Source organism: Boleophthalmus pectinirostris, unplaced genomic scaffold (genome assembly GCF_026225935.1).
Source record: "Boleophthalmus pectinirostris isolate CB_2022bp ecotype Guang Dong unplaced genomic scaffold, ASM2622593v1 HiC_scaffold_18, whole genome shotgun sequence".
NCBI classification, from domain to species: domain Eukaryota; kingdom Metazoa; phylum Chordata; class Actinopteri; order Gobiiformes; family Gobiidae; genus Boleophthalmus; species Boleophthalmus pectinirostris.
Genome location: NW_026571133.1, coordinates 26,627,743 through 26,645,042, shown reverse-complemented (window position 1 = coordinate 26,645,042; position 17,300 = coordinate 26,627,743). Strand labels below are relative to the sequence as shown.

General features: G+C 38.4%; 2 protein-coding genes across 4 annotated transcripts; one reads left to right on the top strand and one right to left on the bottom strand.

Moving 5' to 3' along the window:
- The first annotated feature begins 166 nt into the window (after window positions 1-166).
- plpp1a (phospholipid phosphatase 1a) lies at window positions 167-7,922 on the top strand. Of its 3 annotated transcripts, none has more exons than XM_055154076.1 (6): window positions 167-646; window positions 3,971-4,119; window positions 4,569-4,849; window positions 5,869-5,926; window positions 6,471-6,647; window positions 6,732-7,922. In XM_055154076.1, the coding sequence occupies exons 1-6, from the start codon at window positions 589-591 to the stop codon at window positions 6,852-6,854; spliced, it is 846 nt and encodes a 281-aa protein (XP_055010051.1). In that variant the 5' UTR covers window positions 167-588; the 3' UTR covers window positions 6,855-7,922. The 3 variants fall into 3 exon arrangements, with proteins under 3 accessions (XP_055010051.1, XP_020777297.1, XP_020777295.1); XM_020921638.2 differs by lacking the exon at window positions 3,971-4,119 and adding an exon at window positions 1,591-1,745 and having other exon boundaries at window positions 169-646; window positions 6,483-6,647; XM_020921636.2 differs by lacking the exon at window positions 3,971-4,119 and adding an exon at window positions 1,591-1,745 and having other exon boundaries at window positions 171-646.
- mtrex (Mtr4 exosome RNA helicase) lies at window positions 7,802-17,206 on the bottom strand. The gene is made up of 27 exons (XM_020921735.2): window positions 17,074-17,206; window positions 16,750-16,890; window positions 16,607-16,673; window positions 16,481-16,543; window positions 16,295-16,407; window positions 16,047-16,221; window positions 15,882-15,972; window positions 15,674-15,798; window positions 15,491-15,589; window positions 15,275-15,392; window positions 15,055-15,186; window positions 14,797-14,876; window positions 13,031-13,141; window positions 12,482-12,583; window positions 11,591-11,716; window positions 11,191-11,341; window positions 10,942-11,114; window positions 10,799-10,867; window positions 10,600-10,725; window positions 10,419-10,529; window positions 10,145-10,333; window positions 9,322-9,485; window positions 8,983-9,088; window positions 8,583-8,639; window positions 8,361-8,523; window positions 8,185-8,289; window positions 7,802-8,098 (listed from the first exon to the last, which is right to left on the bottom strand). The coding sequence occupies exons 1-27, from the start codon at window positions 17,172-17,174 to the stop codon at window positions 8,046-8,048; spliced, it is 3,111 nt and encodes a 1,036-aa protein (XP_020777394.2). The 5' UTR covers window positions 17,175-17,206; the 3' UTR covers window positions 7,802-8,045.
- Between the last annotated feature and the right edge of the window lie 94 nt (window positions 17,207-17,300).

Here is a 17,300-nt window from a genome sequence, read left to right as displayed (position 1 = left end):
GTAACAACGCAATGTACTCAATTGTTTGATATACACATCTCGTATTTTTGCAGTCATTAAATTATTAAGAGACATTTTTATCCAAACAAATGTTTGCTGGCCAATTCAATACTACACTTTCCTGTGCGTACTGAATGCACCATGGGCTGACTGGTTCGTCTATTTTTTTCCGTCGACGTTGAGCTTAAGCAGAAAACACGCCTCTCTCCGACTCTGGATCTACGGGGTATTGTCAGAGACAGGTGACACTGTGGTTAAGTACGGTTGTTAGTGCGAAACTATATTTTGGATAACATTTACTGCCTTAATAATGATACGAATCCTGTGGAGGCGTGGACAGTGCCTCATATCAACACCACATCAAGCAACTGAACGCAGTCTTCGGCGCTTTTAGCGGTGCGTAACAACTGTTTTTAAGGGCGTCGACGCTTTTCGTGAACTCTCTCTCCTGGTTCACATAGACTATAGTCTATTCGGAAAGAGAAGTTGAAGAGGAGCTGTCCTGTCCCTGTCCTGTCCCCAGGAGCATCCGTTCACCCGCGAGGGCCGCACTAGAGCGCACCGTGACTCTCCCGCACCGCAGCCAACATGTTCGAGACGAGGGGGATCCCCTTTGTGCTTTTAGATCTAGTCTGTCTGGTCTTGGGTACGTTGGACACATTACGTTTTAGATGTTGTTTTGATTCTCTTGGTTTAATATGAAATGCAAGGCCTTTTCAGTATCCCATCACCTGAAGGTTGACTGCCTCAAGCAATGTAATAAGATGGACGGGAAAACAACAACAACAATAATCACCAGATAGACCCATATACCCAGTTAACCTCGTAATGTATAATAGCGTTTGCTACATGCTACAGTTTCATAGACACAGGCCTATTCCATTCAGCTCTTTCTTCTAAAGCTGGATTGGCTTTTTTTATTAGGCTACCTGTTCTAACCAGTCATAAAAACCCCAGAGGAAGTTGCTGTGTATATACCATTGTGTCACTGAATGTGACCAGTATTTTTGTTGTGAGCAGTTGTAGTGAAGACTGAAGTGTTATGGTGCAGGTTAGTAGCCAAATTGTCCTGAGTTCCAATGTAACAAAACAGAGTGTGTCTGCTCTGTGCTGGTGTCTGATGTCTAACCAGCTGTTGCCGACTGTCAAAGTGGCACAACTGACACCTCGGCCAGTTACTACAGCAGTATTGAGACAGTATACCACATTATCACAAGAAAGAATAAATGGTAGTGTTGTTTAGATTACTATGACTGGTGTGTAGATGTGTGTCTTAATCTTTTGCAATGTTTCTCCTTCAATGGACCTAATAGGCCAAAAGATAGTAGAAATTACAACACTAATGCACTCAGACTTTGGCCTGTCAAAACAATTACTGTCTCTTATCAGTGATTTATCTAAAGACTTCTCTATGTTCAGAGTGCTGATCACATGATGACAGCTTTTAAGCCTTCCCTATGGAAACACATTAATAAAAGGAAAGAAATCTGTGAACCTGCTGAGCTATTTATGTGAACTTAACCTTTCTTTGGTGCAGCCATATATTCTTTAACAAATCTCTTTCTTTACTTTTAATGTCTCCACTTACAGGGGGTCTGCCTTTGGCAGCCTTTAACCTGGGTAAAGTCCGTCCATACCAAAGAGGCTTTTTCTGTAATGATGACAGCATTATGTACCCATTTCATGACAGCACTGTCACCTCCACAGTGCTCTACTCTGTGGGCTTCACTCTGCCCATTAGCTGTGTAAGTAGGGCTTTGTAGAAGCAAAAGTCATTAATATAGTGCACTGACCTGTGGAACAATCTCCACCTGTCTGCCAACAATGCATTGTCATTTTTAGACTTGACATTACTGGAAACTGTATCAGAGAATCAGAATCAGAGAATGTCAGGAGCTGACAGAAATCTCAAAATTTCAAATTTCAAAATTTTCAGGCTGTTGTCATTTTTCATATTGCCATCAAATGAACCATATACAGACATGGACAAAATTGTTGTTACCCCTCTGGTAAAGAAAGAAAAAATCAACAATTTTCACTGAAATTACTTGAAACTAAGAAGCAATAATAAATAAAACTTTCCTGAAAAATAGCCAATGAAAATCAGACACTTCTTTTGAATTGTTGTTCAACAGAATTATTGAAAAAAAAAAAAAAAAAACTAATGAAACTGGCCTGGACAAAAATGATGGTACCCCTAGAAAAGATTGTAAGTAACTGAACAGTAGGGACATGTTAAACTTAGGTGTGTCCTCTAATCTGCATCACAGGTGTCTTCAAACTTGTCCTCAGTCACTCTGTTTAAAGGTTGACATGTGTCATTGTCCTGTTTGGAGACATGATGGATACAACACTGAACATGGACCAGAGAAAGAGAAGAAGAGAACTGTGTCAGGAGATGAGAAAGAAAATCATAGACAAGCAGGTTAAAGATATAGGCCATAAGACCGTCTCCAAGCAGCGTGATGTTCCTGTGATTACAGTTGCACATGTTATTCAGAAGTTTAAGGTCCACGGGACTGTAGCCAACCTCCGTGGTTGATGACAAATTAAAGAGATGGGTCATACGAATTGAACCAAAGAGCTCAGAACAACCTCCAAATTAAATGTGAACTTGAAGGGCCAGGTACATCAGTGTCAGATTGCACCATCCGTCACTGTTTGAGCCAAAGTGGACTTCATGGAAGGACACCACTGTTGAGAGCAAATCATAAAAAAGTGAGACTGGAATTTTCCACGATGCATACTGACAAGCCACAAAGCTTCTGGGAGAAGGTCCTTTGGGCAGATGAGGCAAAACTGGAGCTCTTTGGTAAAACACATCAGCTCTATGTTCAAAGACGCAAAAATGAAACACACCAAGAAAAGAACACTGTCCCTACTGTGAAGCATGGAGGAGGCTTGGTTATGTTCTGGCGCTGTTTTGCTGCATCTGGCACAGGGTGTCTTGAATCTGTGCGAGGTACAATGAAATCTCTAAACTGTCATTTTATTTTGGAATGAAATGTGTTGCCTAGTATCAGAAAGCTTGGTCTCAGTCGTAGGTCATGGGTCTTCCAACAGGATAATGACCCAAAATACACAGCTAAAAACACCCAGGCATGGCAAAGAACAAAACATTGGACTGTTCTGGAGTGCCTTCTGTGAGCCCAGATCTCAATTCTATTGAACATCTATGAAATGACATGCTGTCTGGAGAAGGCACCCTTCAAACCTGAGACAACTAGAGCAATTTGCTCTCGTGGAGTGGTTCAAAATACCAGTTGACCAAAGCAGAAGTCTCATTCACAGTTACAGAAACCGTTTGATTGCAGAGTTTGCCTCAAAATTTGTGCAACAAAATATTACATTAAGGGTACCATCATTTTTGTCCAAGCCAGTTTCATTATTTTGTTTTTTCTAATAATTCTGTTTAACCACAGGTGAAAAGCAATGTTTGATTTTCATTGAACAAATTTCAGTAAACTTTTATTTCTTATTGCTTTTTATCAGTTTCAAGTTATTTCGGTGATGATTGTTGATTTTACTTTCATTGCCAGAGGGGTACCAACAATTTTGTCCATGACTGTATATCCTAGTTGATCAGACTCTATGCTCTCTATGGTTTAAAACACATGTCCATTTTGATTTTCCTGTCTGTTATCTTTAATGAAGAATCCCTATGTTTAGCTGCCATAATGTGTCATTTCTCTTTTAACTGATGTAAATTTACTTAGGTTATTGTTTATTTAGGTGCTTTCTTTAATAACTAATACCACTGAGGATTTCCCTTTTTGGCATAAAAATGCATTTGGCTAATTGTGCACCGACTAATACTTATCTGCTGCTGCTGCAAAACTCTGCTGCCTTGAAAGGATCCACCTATGTGACCTTTAACATGACTCTGACCATTGCATGGTGTTAATGGGTTAAAGGTAAATGCTTTTGTAACCTGTCTTTTGCTTTTTGTCTCCTATTGCTTGTCTGCTAGCTGGACTTCCATTTGCAATACTCAATTTTCAGCAGCCTTTTCAGCGAGGCTTTTTCTGTAATGATGAGTCAGTCAAGTACCCCTATAAAGAGGACACCATTTCCCATCAGTTATTAGGGGGGCTTATGATTCCTGTTCTAATTATCACTGTAAGTGCCTCTGCTTTTTCTACTGCAAATCAAATTTTGTTTTTGTAGCTCACATCATATCTGTAGAAACAAAACACTATTGGTAAAATAAATGAAAACAAAAATGTCAAGAGCAACATAATATGAAAAAGTTTTAAAGTTCAAACTGCTTCAGATGTGGAAAGAAATACAAAAATAAAGACTTTTGTTCTTGTTTATGCAAATTTAGAACTAGTTGACAAGTGAAAAGTTTTAAAAAGGCTAAAAAGAGAAATATTAAACTATTAACTAAAACAAATTCATACAATTATGGATTGTATATTGAATGTGGACTTTTTCCAGTAATGTCAAGCAGTATTAAAACATTCTGACACTGTTTTATTTAGTATGTGCTGTATCCTGTAGTGGAAATAGTTTTTGTATGAAGTACAGTGCATTATTTTTTTCTCTCTGTTCCTCCCTTGTTACAGATGATCATTGGAGAGTGCCTTTTAGTTTATCACAAGAAACTCCAGTCCAAATCCTCCTTCGGCAGCTATGTTGCATGTATTTACAAAGCTGTTGGGACCTTCCTTTTTGGTGCTGCTATGAGCCAGTCACTGACAGACATAGCCAAATATTCTATTGGTCGTCTCCGGCCACATTTTCTGGACATCTGCCGACCTGACTGGAAACTTATCAACTGCTCTATGGGGGCTTACATTGAAGACTACACCTGCACCGGAGACCCTCAAAAGGTCCAAGAGGGCAGGTGAGAATTTCAGGACAGGACCTCAAAGTACAAGCAGCACAGACAGTTAAAGTATGCTGTATAACTCCTTTCAGTTTCTCCACTGATTTCTTGAATGAATTTGTGATCATTCTGTGTTACAACTCCATTGTCAAATTGCATAGGTACTTAAGCTTTGAGTCTAACTTGAATATGTATAATATATTAATAACATTAGGCACATTGTTCTTAAATCCAGGCTCATAAAATGTGTCCACTGAAAATACAACATCAGATCTCCCTGATGTGTGTTCTGTCAGTGGAATGCAAAGCTTGTTTTGATTTAGACCCCTTTCTCTTATCTGCTCATGGCAGAAGGAAGCCAAATGGGAGGGGAGGAAATCCACTCTCATGTTATGAAGCTGACAAACCCATTGACAAGTGTAATTATAGAAGCACAGACCCACATAGAAACCTCATCTGTGTATGGGATTTATGGTAAATATGGGTAGTTTGTGCACCAGGAGTATTTTTTTTATTAGTGTTTGCTTATTGAAAAGGTTTGAGTCATAAGTACTTTGTGTGTGGTGTCACACACAATTGTAGTATTCTCCATTATCTTTTCTATATTTACAGGGTGCGGCACTCACTGTTAATATTTCCTGAATCCTACCCACCAATACTGACTATTACTTTTAAAGGAGGTCGTTTTTAAGCAGAAGCACAAGCAGAGAGCAGGCCTGTGTAGCCAGCACTGGATCAGCTTACAGTAATATGAGCTCTGATTAGCTAAGATTAAATTTCCTGGAGAACAATACAGCAGAGCAGCCTGACCTATGTTGGGGCGGTAGCTCCAAACATAGCCATAAAATTCATTTAGTTGTTGGGAACTTGGCAGTGCCCAAAATTGCTTGAAATACCAATGAGGTTATTATCTTTTCTTTGCTACAATTTATTAAGCAAGCACTCATAGAAACATATCAGCTTTAGAATACCGTGATTAGTCTTTTGTTTTCATTACTTGGGCCTGATTCTGAATGCAGATTATTTTTATGTTACAGGTTATCCTTTTACTCTGGCCACTCCTCTTTTTCCATGTACTGCATGTTGTTCCTGGCTGTAAGTATTCTAGTCTATCCAGATTTTTACGATTGTGCCTATAAATAATGAAACTTGTGTTTCTTTTCACTTCTACAACAAATAACTTGAGTTTACAATTAATGAATTAGTCATTATATTAATACTTACTACACCGCAGTGTTATCTGAATGTAGTAAGTTGTAGTAAGTAGGTAAGTAAGCCGCTGTGGCACCTGATTTTCCCAGTGGTGCGTTCAGTGGTGCCCTGTTCCTGTAGCTGAGAAAGATACTTCTCTATCTGACTTTGTAGCTATCTATATTATTGCTCCTGAAATATGAAAAGGAAACTGAGGTTTAGATTAACCATTTGTCCTTATGTCCTGTCTAGATGTATCTTAATTTTTAGAATTTACCATTTCTCTTTTGTTATTATAATATATTATGTTGTGTGAGCTACTGTGTCCAAGTAAGTTCAATAGTTCATTAAAGTCTTGATGTTAATTATATAGTAAATTATTCAAACATAAATTACTTAAATTATATTTTGTGTATAATGTTGATGTACATTTATGTGTTTATTACAGCTTTATTTGCAGGCTCGACTTCAGTTTGAGTGGGCACGACTGCTCCGACCTACACTCCAGTTTTTCGTCATAGCAGCGTCTGTTTATACAGGACTGTCCAGGGTATCAGATTATAAACACCACTGGAGTGATGTCCTGACTGGTCTCCTACAGGGGGCGCTCATGGCTATCCTAGTGGTAAGAGAAGGGTGTTGTTTTGACAGCCTTGTTCTGGGGTAACAATTTAACGCTTTAACACATATTTGGAATTTTATGTTGCAGGTCTTTTTTGTCTCAGACTTCTTTAAGCCTGGTTTAGAAAATAACAAAAAACATAAAGACATCCCACACACAACCCTTCAAGAAACAGCAACCAATGGAAATCACTTGGAAAGTCCAAACTAAGATGACGATGATATACCTCTGCTTTGTCCAAGCGCACACCCAAAATTCCTGCTCTCTGGCCTTGAAGTCGTATTTTCTCTTTGCATGGATTACCCAAGACTCAGCTTCTTCATTAGTGACTGAGCTTGCTCGTAGAAGCAGAAGTTGGTAAGGAACACTTATGCAGGATGCAATGCCGATGGCGGAAAGCTTTAACTTATAATTTAGTGTATACTCAACTGCTGCATTTATCTGCATGATCGCACTGAAGGGTAAAACCACTGCTAAGAGCGATCTGACTGTGAATATACAAAAGTACTAGGGCTTGAACTGTTATTCACTTTGGCTTCCTTTTCAAATGCAACTAACCACATTGAGCCACACTGCTTTTTGAATGTACATATGGTCCCCTGAACACGTTTTGGTTGTATTTATTATATTTTACATAACTTTATTCTTCTCATGAGGACCCTGCATACTATACTCAAATATATGCTATGTGTAAATCCAAGTCTTTGATTGTGAGTAAAACTATAATTTGGCTAGTTGGCCAATGTTGATATCAAGCCCCGAGTGTAATTATTATAGCCTTGTTTTTGACGCACAAGTCCACATGCTCATAATGTCTGGATTTAGCCTACACGTATTAAGAGTGTTGCCTTAACTTCAATTGTTGGTTTCAGGTTGTAATGAGATGTGCTGAACCAAGGGTTAAACATGCATAAAAATAATCTATTGTCCTAACTCAATGCTACGTTTCTCCATTACAAGTCTTCAAATAACATAAGTACCTTGTATTAAGACCACTATTACTTGAAAATGATGATTGATAATGACTACAATTAATATGGCTTGGAAAAGGCATATTTCGTCATGAGGTGTCCAGTGTTGCCTTTACAGAATGTAAATTGCTGTCAGAACTTCAGGTGTTTCTTATTAATACCAAGAATGTACATGTAAACAGGCACTTGTATGTAATATGTATGTGTAATCTCACCATACAGACATTTATTGAAATTTTAAATATGTACAACATTTTAACATAAAAAATAAAGCCATCATCCTTTTTAACGAGTGAACATCGAAAAATTGTGTTTGACAATTACTATACATTTATTAAAAACTACAAAATGTGAAGAAAAACAACTTGCAAACTAAGCATTTTACTGGATTAAAGCAAAGATTTTGAACTCAGAAGTTCATCTGGCTTAATTATAGATAAAGACTTGCAGCAAAGACAATGTCTCTTTTGATCTTCGTTATCCCTGGAGAAAACAGAAGATGACATTTCAAACAGGGATGCTAGGATTTGGAATGTTATTGGTCAGTTAAGCTTTGATTTTTTTCCTACCTTCTGCAAATTTGTTTTCCAGTTCTGTGTTGCCAATGGCTTTTGCAGCAGAACACATTTGTCTTAGTACCTCCTCCAAACGGCGCATGCAGCGAATGATGCTTCCTAAAATACACAAGCTTAACATAAGAACACATACATTATTAAAGTAGGCTTTAAAAGCTAAATGAGTTTACCCTCAAAAACATCAGTCATCTTGCAGATCTGTGCAAAGGTCGCCCCATTGGCCCAAGCATACACAACATCCATCAGGTGCGGTTTGAACTGGTTCATGTAGGTCTCCTCATCCACCTCTAGCTTAGCATCAGCAGACACCTTAGCTATACGTTTTGCACACTCCTGTGAAAATAATATGAATGAATACAAATAAACAAAAACAATTTCAATTGCTATCATACCTGCATTTGTCGCAGAGGGGCAGCCAGCTGTTCTGTTAATTTTGGCATCTCACTGGCCTACAATATAATCAAAACATTCAGTAATCCAAAATACATTCCACTTGCAGAAAATGTGTACCATAATAAGCTGAGCTAGTGATTAAACGTAAATACAGTAGTAGCAAGTGCCAGACAAATACTGTAGTGCCTACTGTGCAGTCACTGGATGAGAATGTGCATAGTGCAAGACAGAATTCAGTCTGACCATTCAGTAGAACTAGTAAAACTACTGCACATTAATTTCTATTAATAACAATAACCAGTAATCTGCCAACATGCATGAATTCTACAATAAAATATGAAATGCTCTTTTTCTATTTGCTTGGTTTTCTAATTAGTTTGTGTGTTTACATGCTCATACATTTTCTTGGAATACAAAGCAGGACAACAGCGCAGTGGCTTGTTCCACAGATAGGTCATTGAAAAGTCCGTTGAACACCATCTCAGTCAAAAGGAGCTCATCGGCACTGCAACAAACACAATTTATCTTTTTTTTTTTAAACGCAAGATGGTTTTGTAAATATAAAAAATTGTAAAATTATATAATTGTGTGTGTATACATATATACACACACACACACACATATATATATACACAAATATACATTATATATACATATATATATATATATATATATATATATATATATATATATATAGACAGATAGAGATAGATATAGATATATATACCCTAAACATACCTGCTAATTTCACAAGCGACCCTTCCCTTCATCTCTATGACATCAGAAGGACTGGCAAAACCAAGTCGTCTCAGGACCCTTTTTCTGCACTTAAGCTGGTCCATCTGCAGAACAGTGCGAGCCTTTTTCAACTCTCGCTTGGCCGTCCGAACGTCTGCTGCAATCTAATAATAAAATAAAGTTAATTAATAATACTTCAAGAAAGCTTTAATTGTTTCCTAAAAGTAATTTTTACATGCTTTCTGGTTTTACAAATCTAAGTATTTCAATTAGAGTTGTAAAACCAGAAAGCTTGCCAAAATTACTATACCACTTTCCCACATACACAACAGTACAGAGAAAGGCTGTGCAGTTAATCGTAAATGAATCTCTCTTCATCTATATCTATCTATATTTTTCAAAATCCATTTGCTTCTACACAATTTAACAGCATAAGAATTAAAACAGAGTGGAAGGATAGTGATGGAAGGTGACCAAAGTACTGAGTCAAATACAGTGACCTGATTTGTTAAACAAACTTAGGTGTGGCATGACTATGAACTTCATACTGAATGTCTCCTAAATATGGACAGTTTTTTTCTACAAGGCATCTACAACTGTATCTATTTTGAGCATTTCTGCAGAGGTATTGTATATTACATGTTTACACATGATCTAATCATCAGACGCCACATTCCAGCAGATAATTCTACCTTGTCCTGTGTTTGTGTTGTGGCTTTCTGACATTTTATGACATTAACAATCTGGGGTTGGGTCAAACAAATCTGTCAGTAGTATTAATCTGAAAAGGGCAAAGCACAATGGTACAAAAACAATGTCTCACCAGAGCCTTTTTCTCACACAGAGAGTAGACTGACTCCAGGTTGGGGTCACTGTGTAGTGGGTGGGAGTACATACGGTGCTCAAAAGCCTCCACTTTTTGTATCACTTTCTTTAAAGCAGGGTCCTTAATGCCCATGTCATCTATTGGATCTAGCAAAGGAACACCATCTGGGAAACGCTTCTGGACCTCCTGAAGACAAAATATTGAATGAAATTAGGAAGTCATTTAAAAAGTGTGAATGAACAGTTTGAGCTCTTTCTGCATTATACCTGACCTGTATGGACTTGAGCATAAGTTGCCTGTTGTCAAAAGGCCTTAAATCTTTAGGGATGTAAAGTCGCACAGAGCTGATAGATGTAAGAAGGTGAAGCATCACTGGCACCACCTGAATGACAAAGAGCTGTCAAAACACACCAGACTAATGTTTCACAGTCTATATTTTGTATTGTCCTCACCTGCATCTCCCCGGTCTCACCCTGGGCAGCAGGTTTGGCCGCTTCCGTTGCAGCATCTTTGACGCTGTCCTTACTACAGTGCAGCAAAACTTCCACCACATACAAAGGCTCTGATTCTGCAGTTGACTGAAATTGTGCAGTTTTTATATAAATGACAATAATAGTTACCTTTTGTTTTACATTTGAGTGCTGTATTTACCTTTGTGTTAGATTTCTTGCAGAAGTTAACAACAACTCCCCAACCAAAATCAGCATCTTCATTTTTCACCTGTAAATAAACCAGAAAAAATTTGAAAGTATCCTGTATAAAATGGTTATATTTATAAACCAAGGTGTACTTACTTTGACTAGACGGCCAGGCTGCAAGAAGGGCAGGCAGTATTTAGGTTTATGGATGAACTCTTGGATTTCTTTACCCAATTTGGCCAGCTGTTGTCTGATCTTAAAGTAAGTAACAACGCTCTCTTCATTGGGAATCTCAATGGCATGGTATTGTTCTTCCAGCTTTGTCATTTCTGCAAAATTATCATTTTAATGCAGTCCAATAAAATATCAGCTATACACAACATGCACAAAACAATGTTCCCTTACTTTCGACAACACCAGGCAAAGCTCTGTAGTGTTGGAACTGGTAGAAGGACTTCTCCAGCATGTACTCTGGGTTGATCTCCTCCACACGCAGAAGGTTCAGAACCATGTTATAAGTCAGGTGGAAGGCACTGTTCAAAGGGTCTGCCGAGCCCTAAGAGACGCCATGAAAAGCAATACATAAAATTGTATTAGTAGGCATGGGTTGCAGTTTATATTTTTGTATTGGATATTACACAATCCTCTTAAGCACAGACAAAGCAGTTTTTGTCATTCATGTTACCCAACGAGTCCTTTAAACCTTTACTAAAAACACAAATGTTTTCTTGTAGTAAGTATGCACACACATTTTTGATAAAGCTCTTATGACTGATAACTGGGTGTTGATAGAAAAAGTTTGCACCTTAAGTAGTTGTTTGCCCACAGCTGGACTCATCTTCTCGTCTACCATAAATATAACAATTCCTCTTTCGTCCATTCCTCTTCTTCCAGCGCGACCAGACATCTGGATATATTCTCCTGATGTAATCTAAAGCATGTGACAAAAAGCTTAAGAGTTAGGTTAAGTGGAAAAGGGCTTTTCCCTGACAGCATTCAAGTAATCCATTAACTATCAACAAGTTTATATTATCACTATCTATGACCCTGATCAAAAATGTTTTTTCCACTGAACTTTGAAGACAAAATTTTGGCCTATACCTCTGCACTTGTCACAGTATTAACTGATCATACAAAGACGGGTACAGCAGGGATAGTGAGATTACATAAAAGTGTCTGCGTGGAGCTCTGGCTCTGTCTAAGCCAACAGATGTTCATGATTTACTTCAGGGAAAGTTGAAATCCCTCCTCATATTTTTATAAGTAGCAGCTCCACACAGCCCACAGCATTTGTAAACAATCTGTTTACGTGGCATTTTGTACTGGTGGGCTTTAGGACCTTATAAAGCCCTGAGCAAACTCCAAACACTTTATGCTGCCAGAATGCAACATCAGTGTGACACAAAACAAGCAGATGTTATTGTCACATCTAAACAAAAAGAGATGAAGTTTTAAACTCCAACAGATAGTGAGCTGGTGGTAAAAATACCACTTAGAAAACCAAAAGGCTGCTCAATCATAGCTTCGGCCAAAGCATGATGTTGTTGTGTCCTTGTGTGGAAGATTGAGTTATCGTGAGTGGTGGAGGTTGGAAAGACTGACTAGCTGCAGGAAGACAGCAGTGTGTCCTTCAGTCCACCATCCCATTCAGACTACTGATTAATTGTTAAGATGCAGTGAAAAATAGTGTTCTTACAAAACGATGATTTTTGCCATCAAATTTCCGTGCACTTGTAAACAACACAGTTCGAGCTGGCATGTTGATGCCCATAGCAAACGTTTCTGTGGCAAACAGGGCCTGAGAAGAAAACACACATGTGACATTTTACATTGTCCACAACCAACCCCTTATCTGGTGACTGACTAACACCAGACTAAAATGACCCACACTTCAAACTGAAGTTGTATCAAAACCGTTTGGAGTACAACAAATGGCTGCGCTCTTTGTAAAGGTAAGGCTCTGTAGTTTTGACCTCTGTTTACTCTAATTATAAATGGTAACAAGCTATACACAAAGGACAATTTTATCTGAAATCCTGCCCACATTATTTTTAGTAGTATTTAGTAAACATAAAAATAGGTATAGGGTATAGGTATAGGAATTAACAATACTAATACTAATAATAATAATAGTAATGATGGAAACTAACAGCCTGACAAGGTAGCAAAGTACGTGCCTGTTCTTCATTAACTGTTTTATGAAACTAGCTGAAAGTATAGTCTTTTTCAATTCAAACATATTTACCTTGAGAAGACCTTCAGAAAAAAGGATCTCTATAGTTTCTTTGAGAATAGGCAGCAGTCCACCGTGATGAATTCCAATGCCTCTCTTCAACAGGGGCAGCACATGTTCCACCTATTTAGGAAAAAAAACAAAAATTAAAGCCGCGCTGGTGGCCCTCGCCCCAGCGCGCACGACCCCCCCCCACGCAATCCCAGGGGGACTCGTGACCATCCCAGCGTGCCACTCTCTCTTCCCGGCATCCGTCCAAGCCGACAGCTCGTCCATTAGACACGTTACATAATTCACCTTTAAATATTTTTAGGAGTCATTGTGCCCCTGTTGACCAACCGTGGAAAATGCCCCATGTCCGTAATAGACTTTTTTGATTGTAATCATACATAAAATTTAATTGCCGAATTTGGTACAAATCCACTCACTTTGACATTTCAAGTCTATGCTAGGGGGCGCAATAGTGTTCACTTTTCATATACTTCATAGTGTATTATGTTTAGACCGTGATCACGCATTAGTGATTCAAATTTCAGCACGATCGAACTAAGAATGTCCCTGTAATCATTTAAAAAAAAATTTTGGGGGGATTCTTTGCGCCCCTACTGGCTAACCGTGAAAAATGCATCATGTCCGTAATAGACTTTTTGCTTGTAGTCATGCATAGAATTTAATTCCCGAATTTGTTACAAATCCGATACTGTTTACTTTTCATGTCTATGCTAGGGGGCACTATAGTGTTCACATTTCATATGTTTTATAGTGCATTATATTCAGGCCGTGATCAGGCATTAGTGATTCAAATTTCAGCACGATCAGATTAAACATGGGTATGTAATAATTTTTTTTACTATTTTTTGGGGGACTTTTTGCACCCCCGCTGGCCAACTGTGAAAAATATCCCATGTCCGTAATAGACCGTTTTGCTTGTAATCATGCATAGAATTTTATTCCTAAATTTGGTACTAATCCGATAATGTTGACCTTTCATGTCTACGCTACGGGGCGCTGTAGAGTTCACTTTTATTAGATTTCATATTTCATTACATTCAGGCCTGGATCACACAATTGTGATTTGAATTTGAGCTCTCTAGGCCAATGCCTGTGGCCGTGACAGGTCACTGAAGAAACAGGAAATGAAGGCGTTTTTCACCGGCGTGCTACAGTTCAAACCGTAAGGAGTATCAAAAAACCTTCTGATGCATTTTGTGAGTTTATGTCTGTAGATGTGACATGTCAAATCTGAGCTCATTTGGACCAAACCCCGGGGACTTGAATCTTTTTGTAGACACCCAAGTCAAAACGGTGGTGAATTTTTTTATCCAATATGGCCGACTTTCTGTTCATCATAGGGGTGCACAATGATTGGCTTTTTTGTTTGTCTCCTTAAGTTCTATCACTGTTCCGAATTTCGTGACCCTATGCCAAAATTTGCGTCTGAGCCTCCAATTAATTTCAAAATTTTCAAATTTCAAGGGGGCACTGTTGAGTGGGGGGGCTTTGGGCATTGTCGCGATGCTCACTTTATAAAATTTTTCACCGGACCGGTCGATCTGATACCCTGTTTGGGGACTTTTCGTCGACGTTCAGGGGGTCAAAATCGCGATCGTTTGCAAAGAAAAATAATAATAGAGCTGAAGAAACCAGTGAAGTTACTACGTTACTGCCTCGGGCCAAAAAAAAAAACATTGAGACAACAAATGCAGTATGAGTTAGCAAAAGAGCAACAAAAGATTTTAAAATATGACTGGAAAGCACCCTTTGGCTATAGTTGGTACCTGAGGGAGTTTCTTGTCCTCATCAGACAGACAGTCTATTGCATTATTAAACACTTCCTCCACCAGACGTTTCTCCTCATCTGAAATGAAACAGATTGGGCATACACACACAAGCAATAGAGTTCACACTGTACAGCTTAAAATTAAGAAAAGTCACAGAATTCATTTTGCCCTTCAGCCATATAATATACTATATAATATAACATATAATATATATTTTCTGAGTATAACATTTAAGTGCAAAACAGTTAAACATACCTTTATTAAAGTCCAGCTTTGCTACTTGTAAAGCATAAGCCTCACACTCTTTTTTGCTGAAACTAAAAATGATGACAGGCTGAAAGTTTCTCTCCATGATCATTTTCACTATTTTAAATACGCTGGATGGTCCTAATGAAAATACACATTTATGTCAATTAGATCATTATATACTTAGTGCTGGTAGACTATAGACATGAAAGCAAATGTGAAGACAAACCTTTAGTTCCTCCTTTGCGTCCTCTGGGGTCCCACTTGCCTCCTCCACCACTGCCTGAATCTCCAGCATCACGCAGAACCTGCATTGCTGTGTTAAAATTATCTTCCCTGAAGTCACCCTAAAAGACAGACATTTATCCAAATAAAAAAATTTTCACAGGGGCTTAAAATAAATGTGTACTTCAGTCTCAAACAAGAACAACTAAAACTGACTTACATTCTCATCAACTACAAGGTGGAGCCCATCGCCTCCTGCTGGAAAGACATAATGCTGCAGTGGAGTGGGACGGTAATCAGTATACACTACATGGCATGGCTAAAAATACAAAGGTTTACAGTTACCACATATTTTAATACATTAATAAAGCATGATTTTTTTTTAATCATTTGGGTTATTTACCTGCTTATGTAAGTAGCAAATCCATTCAGCAAACTGTCTGGCATTAGGAATTGTGGCTGACAAGAACACATAATGCACATTGTCTGGTAGAAGAATTATAGTTTCTTCCCACACAACGCCACGTTCTAGGAAACAAACAAAAAATTTACCTTTCCTTAAAAGCACAACTAATTCATAAAGGCAGTAAATATATTTTTTTATACTTTACCTGAATCTCTCATGTAGTGGATCTCATCAAAGACTACCCAAGCAACTTCCCTCATAATCTCAGAACCCCTGTACAACATGCTTCTCAAAATCTACAAATAGAAAAATATTTTAAAAATCAAACATCTTCCTTGGGATGTCTATGACAGTTGAAAGTATCATTTACCTCTGTTGTCATTACAAGACAGGAGGCAGTGGGGTTGATTGTGACGTCACCAGTCATCAATCCTACATCCTGAAATTCTTCATACATTTCTCTGTATTTCTGGTTGGACAAGGCTTTGATGGGACTTGTGAAGATGACCCTCTGTTTTTCTCTAAGCGCTAGTGCAATAGCATACCTATAAAAGGGGACAAGAGTGTATTGAAGTTTAACAGAACCACAGTACTGTACAAGCATATAAAAATACTCACTCAGCACAGACAGTCTTTCCAGCAGAGGTATGAGCAGACACAAGGACAGACTGGTTATTGTCTATACAAAGAATAGCCTCACGTTGGAAGGGGTCAAGTATGAAGGGGTATTCCTGCAAATCAAAACACAAGGACCAAATCAAAACAAGGCAACAAGCTAATGAGCCATTCACAATGCCACCTTACCTTTGCAGCTTTTCCAACTCTAGGCCTTAGGGGCTTATATTCATCACTGGCAGGAAGAGCAACCTGCAAGAACAATAATTACATTTAAGCATTTACACATTTTAAATAAAGTTCAATTCTCCATACCTCATGAGAGCATCCTTCAACAGTCTCAACTTGTTCCACCTTCACCTGAGGCATAAGTTCAGCAAGACTGAAAAGAAAAGAAACGCAAGTTAAATCCAAGCACTGCATATATACACAGTGTAATACATTGATTCAGTAGGTACTTGAGTTCATTGGAAGAAACTGTTTCATGGCGTGGTTTCTTCCCAAACAACACTTCATCTGCGCAGTCACTATCGCCTCCCCTCTTTCCCCTCCCGGACGGACCTGCATCATTTTCTGAACCAAGTTTGTTTGACGATTTTCTGAAAATCAACAGACCATTATATTACAATACAAGAAATACATGATACTTGTTCAAGCGTATCACTGATATTATGTTAGCTGAAAGTTAACAGAGAGAGACACGTGAAGCGTCGGTTTTACGTTAGATTAAGTTAATATTGATATTTCAGACCGTGTAATAGTAAGATGTGGAAATAAGTTACCCGATTTCAGGAGCTGTTGATAAATGAGTCTTTTTGCTGGCATTTGTTTGTTGTTCATCGTCAAACACGCTGAAAAGCCCATCTCCAAAGGCGTCCGCCATGGTGCCAAAAGATTTACCCACAATGCACCTCACTGCAATGTGTCTTCCGCTACGGTAGCCGGGCGGGCCTGAGGTCTATGGTTCTATGGTCTGTCTACCACGAGAGGTTTCTGCTGTTAGCTCCCA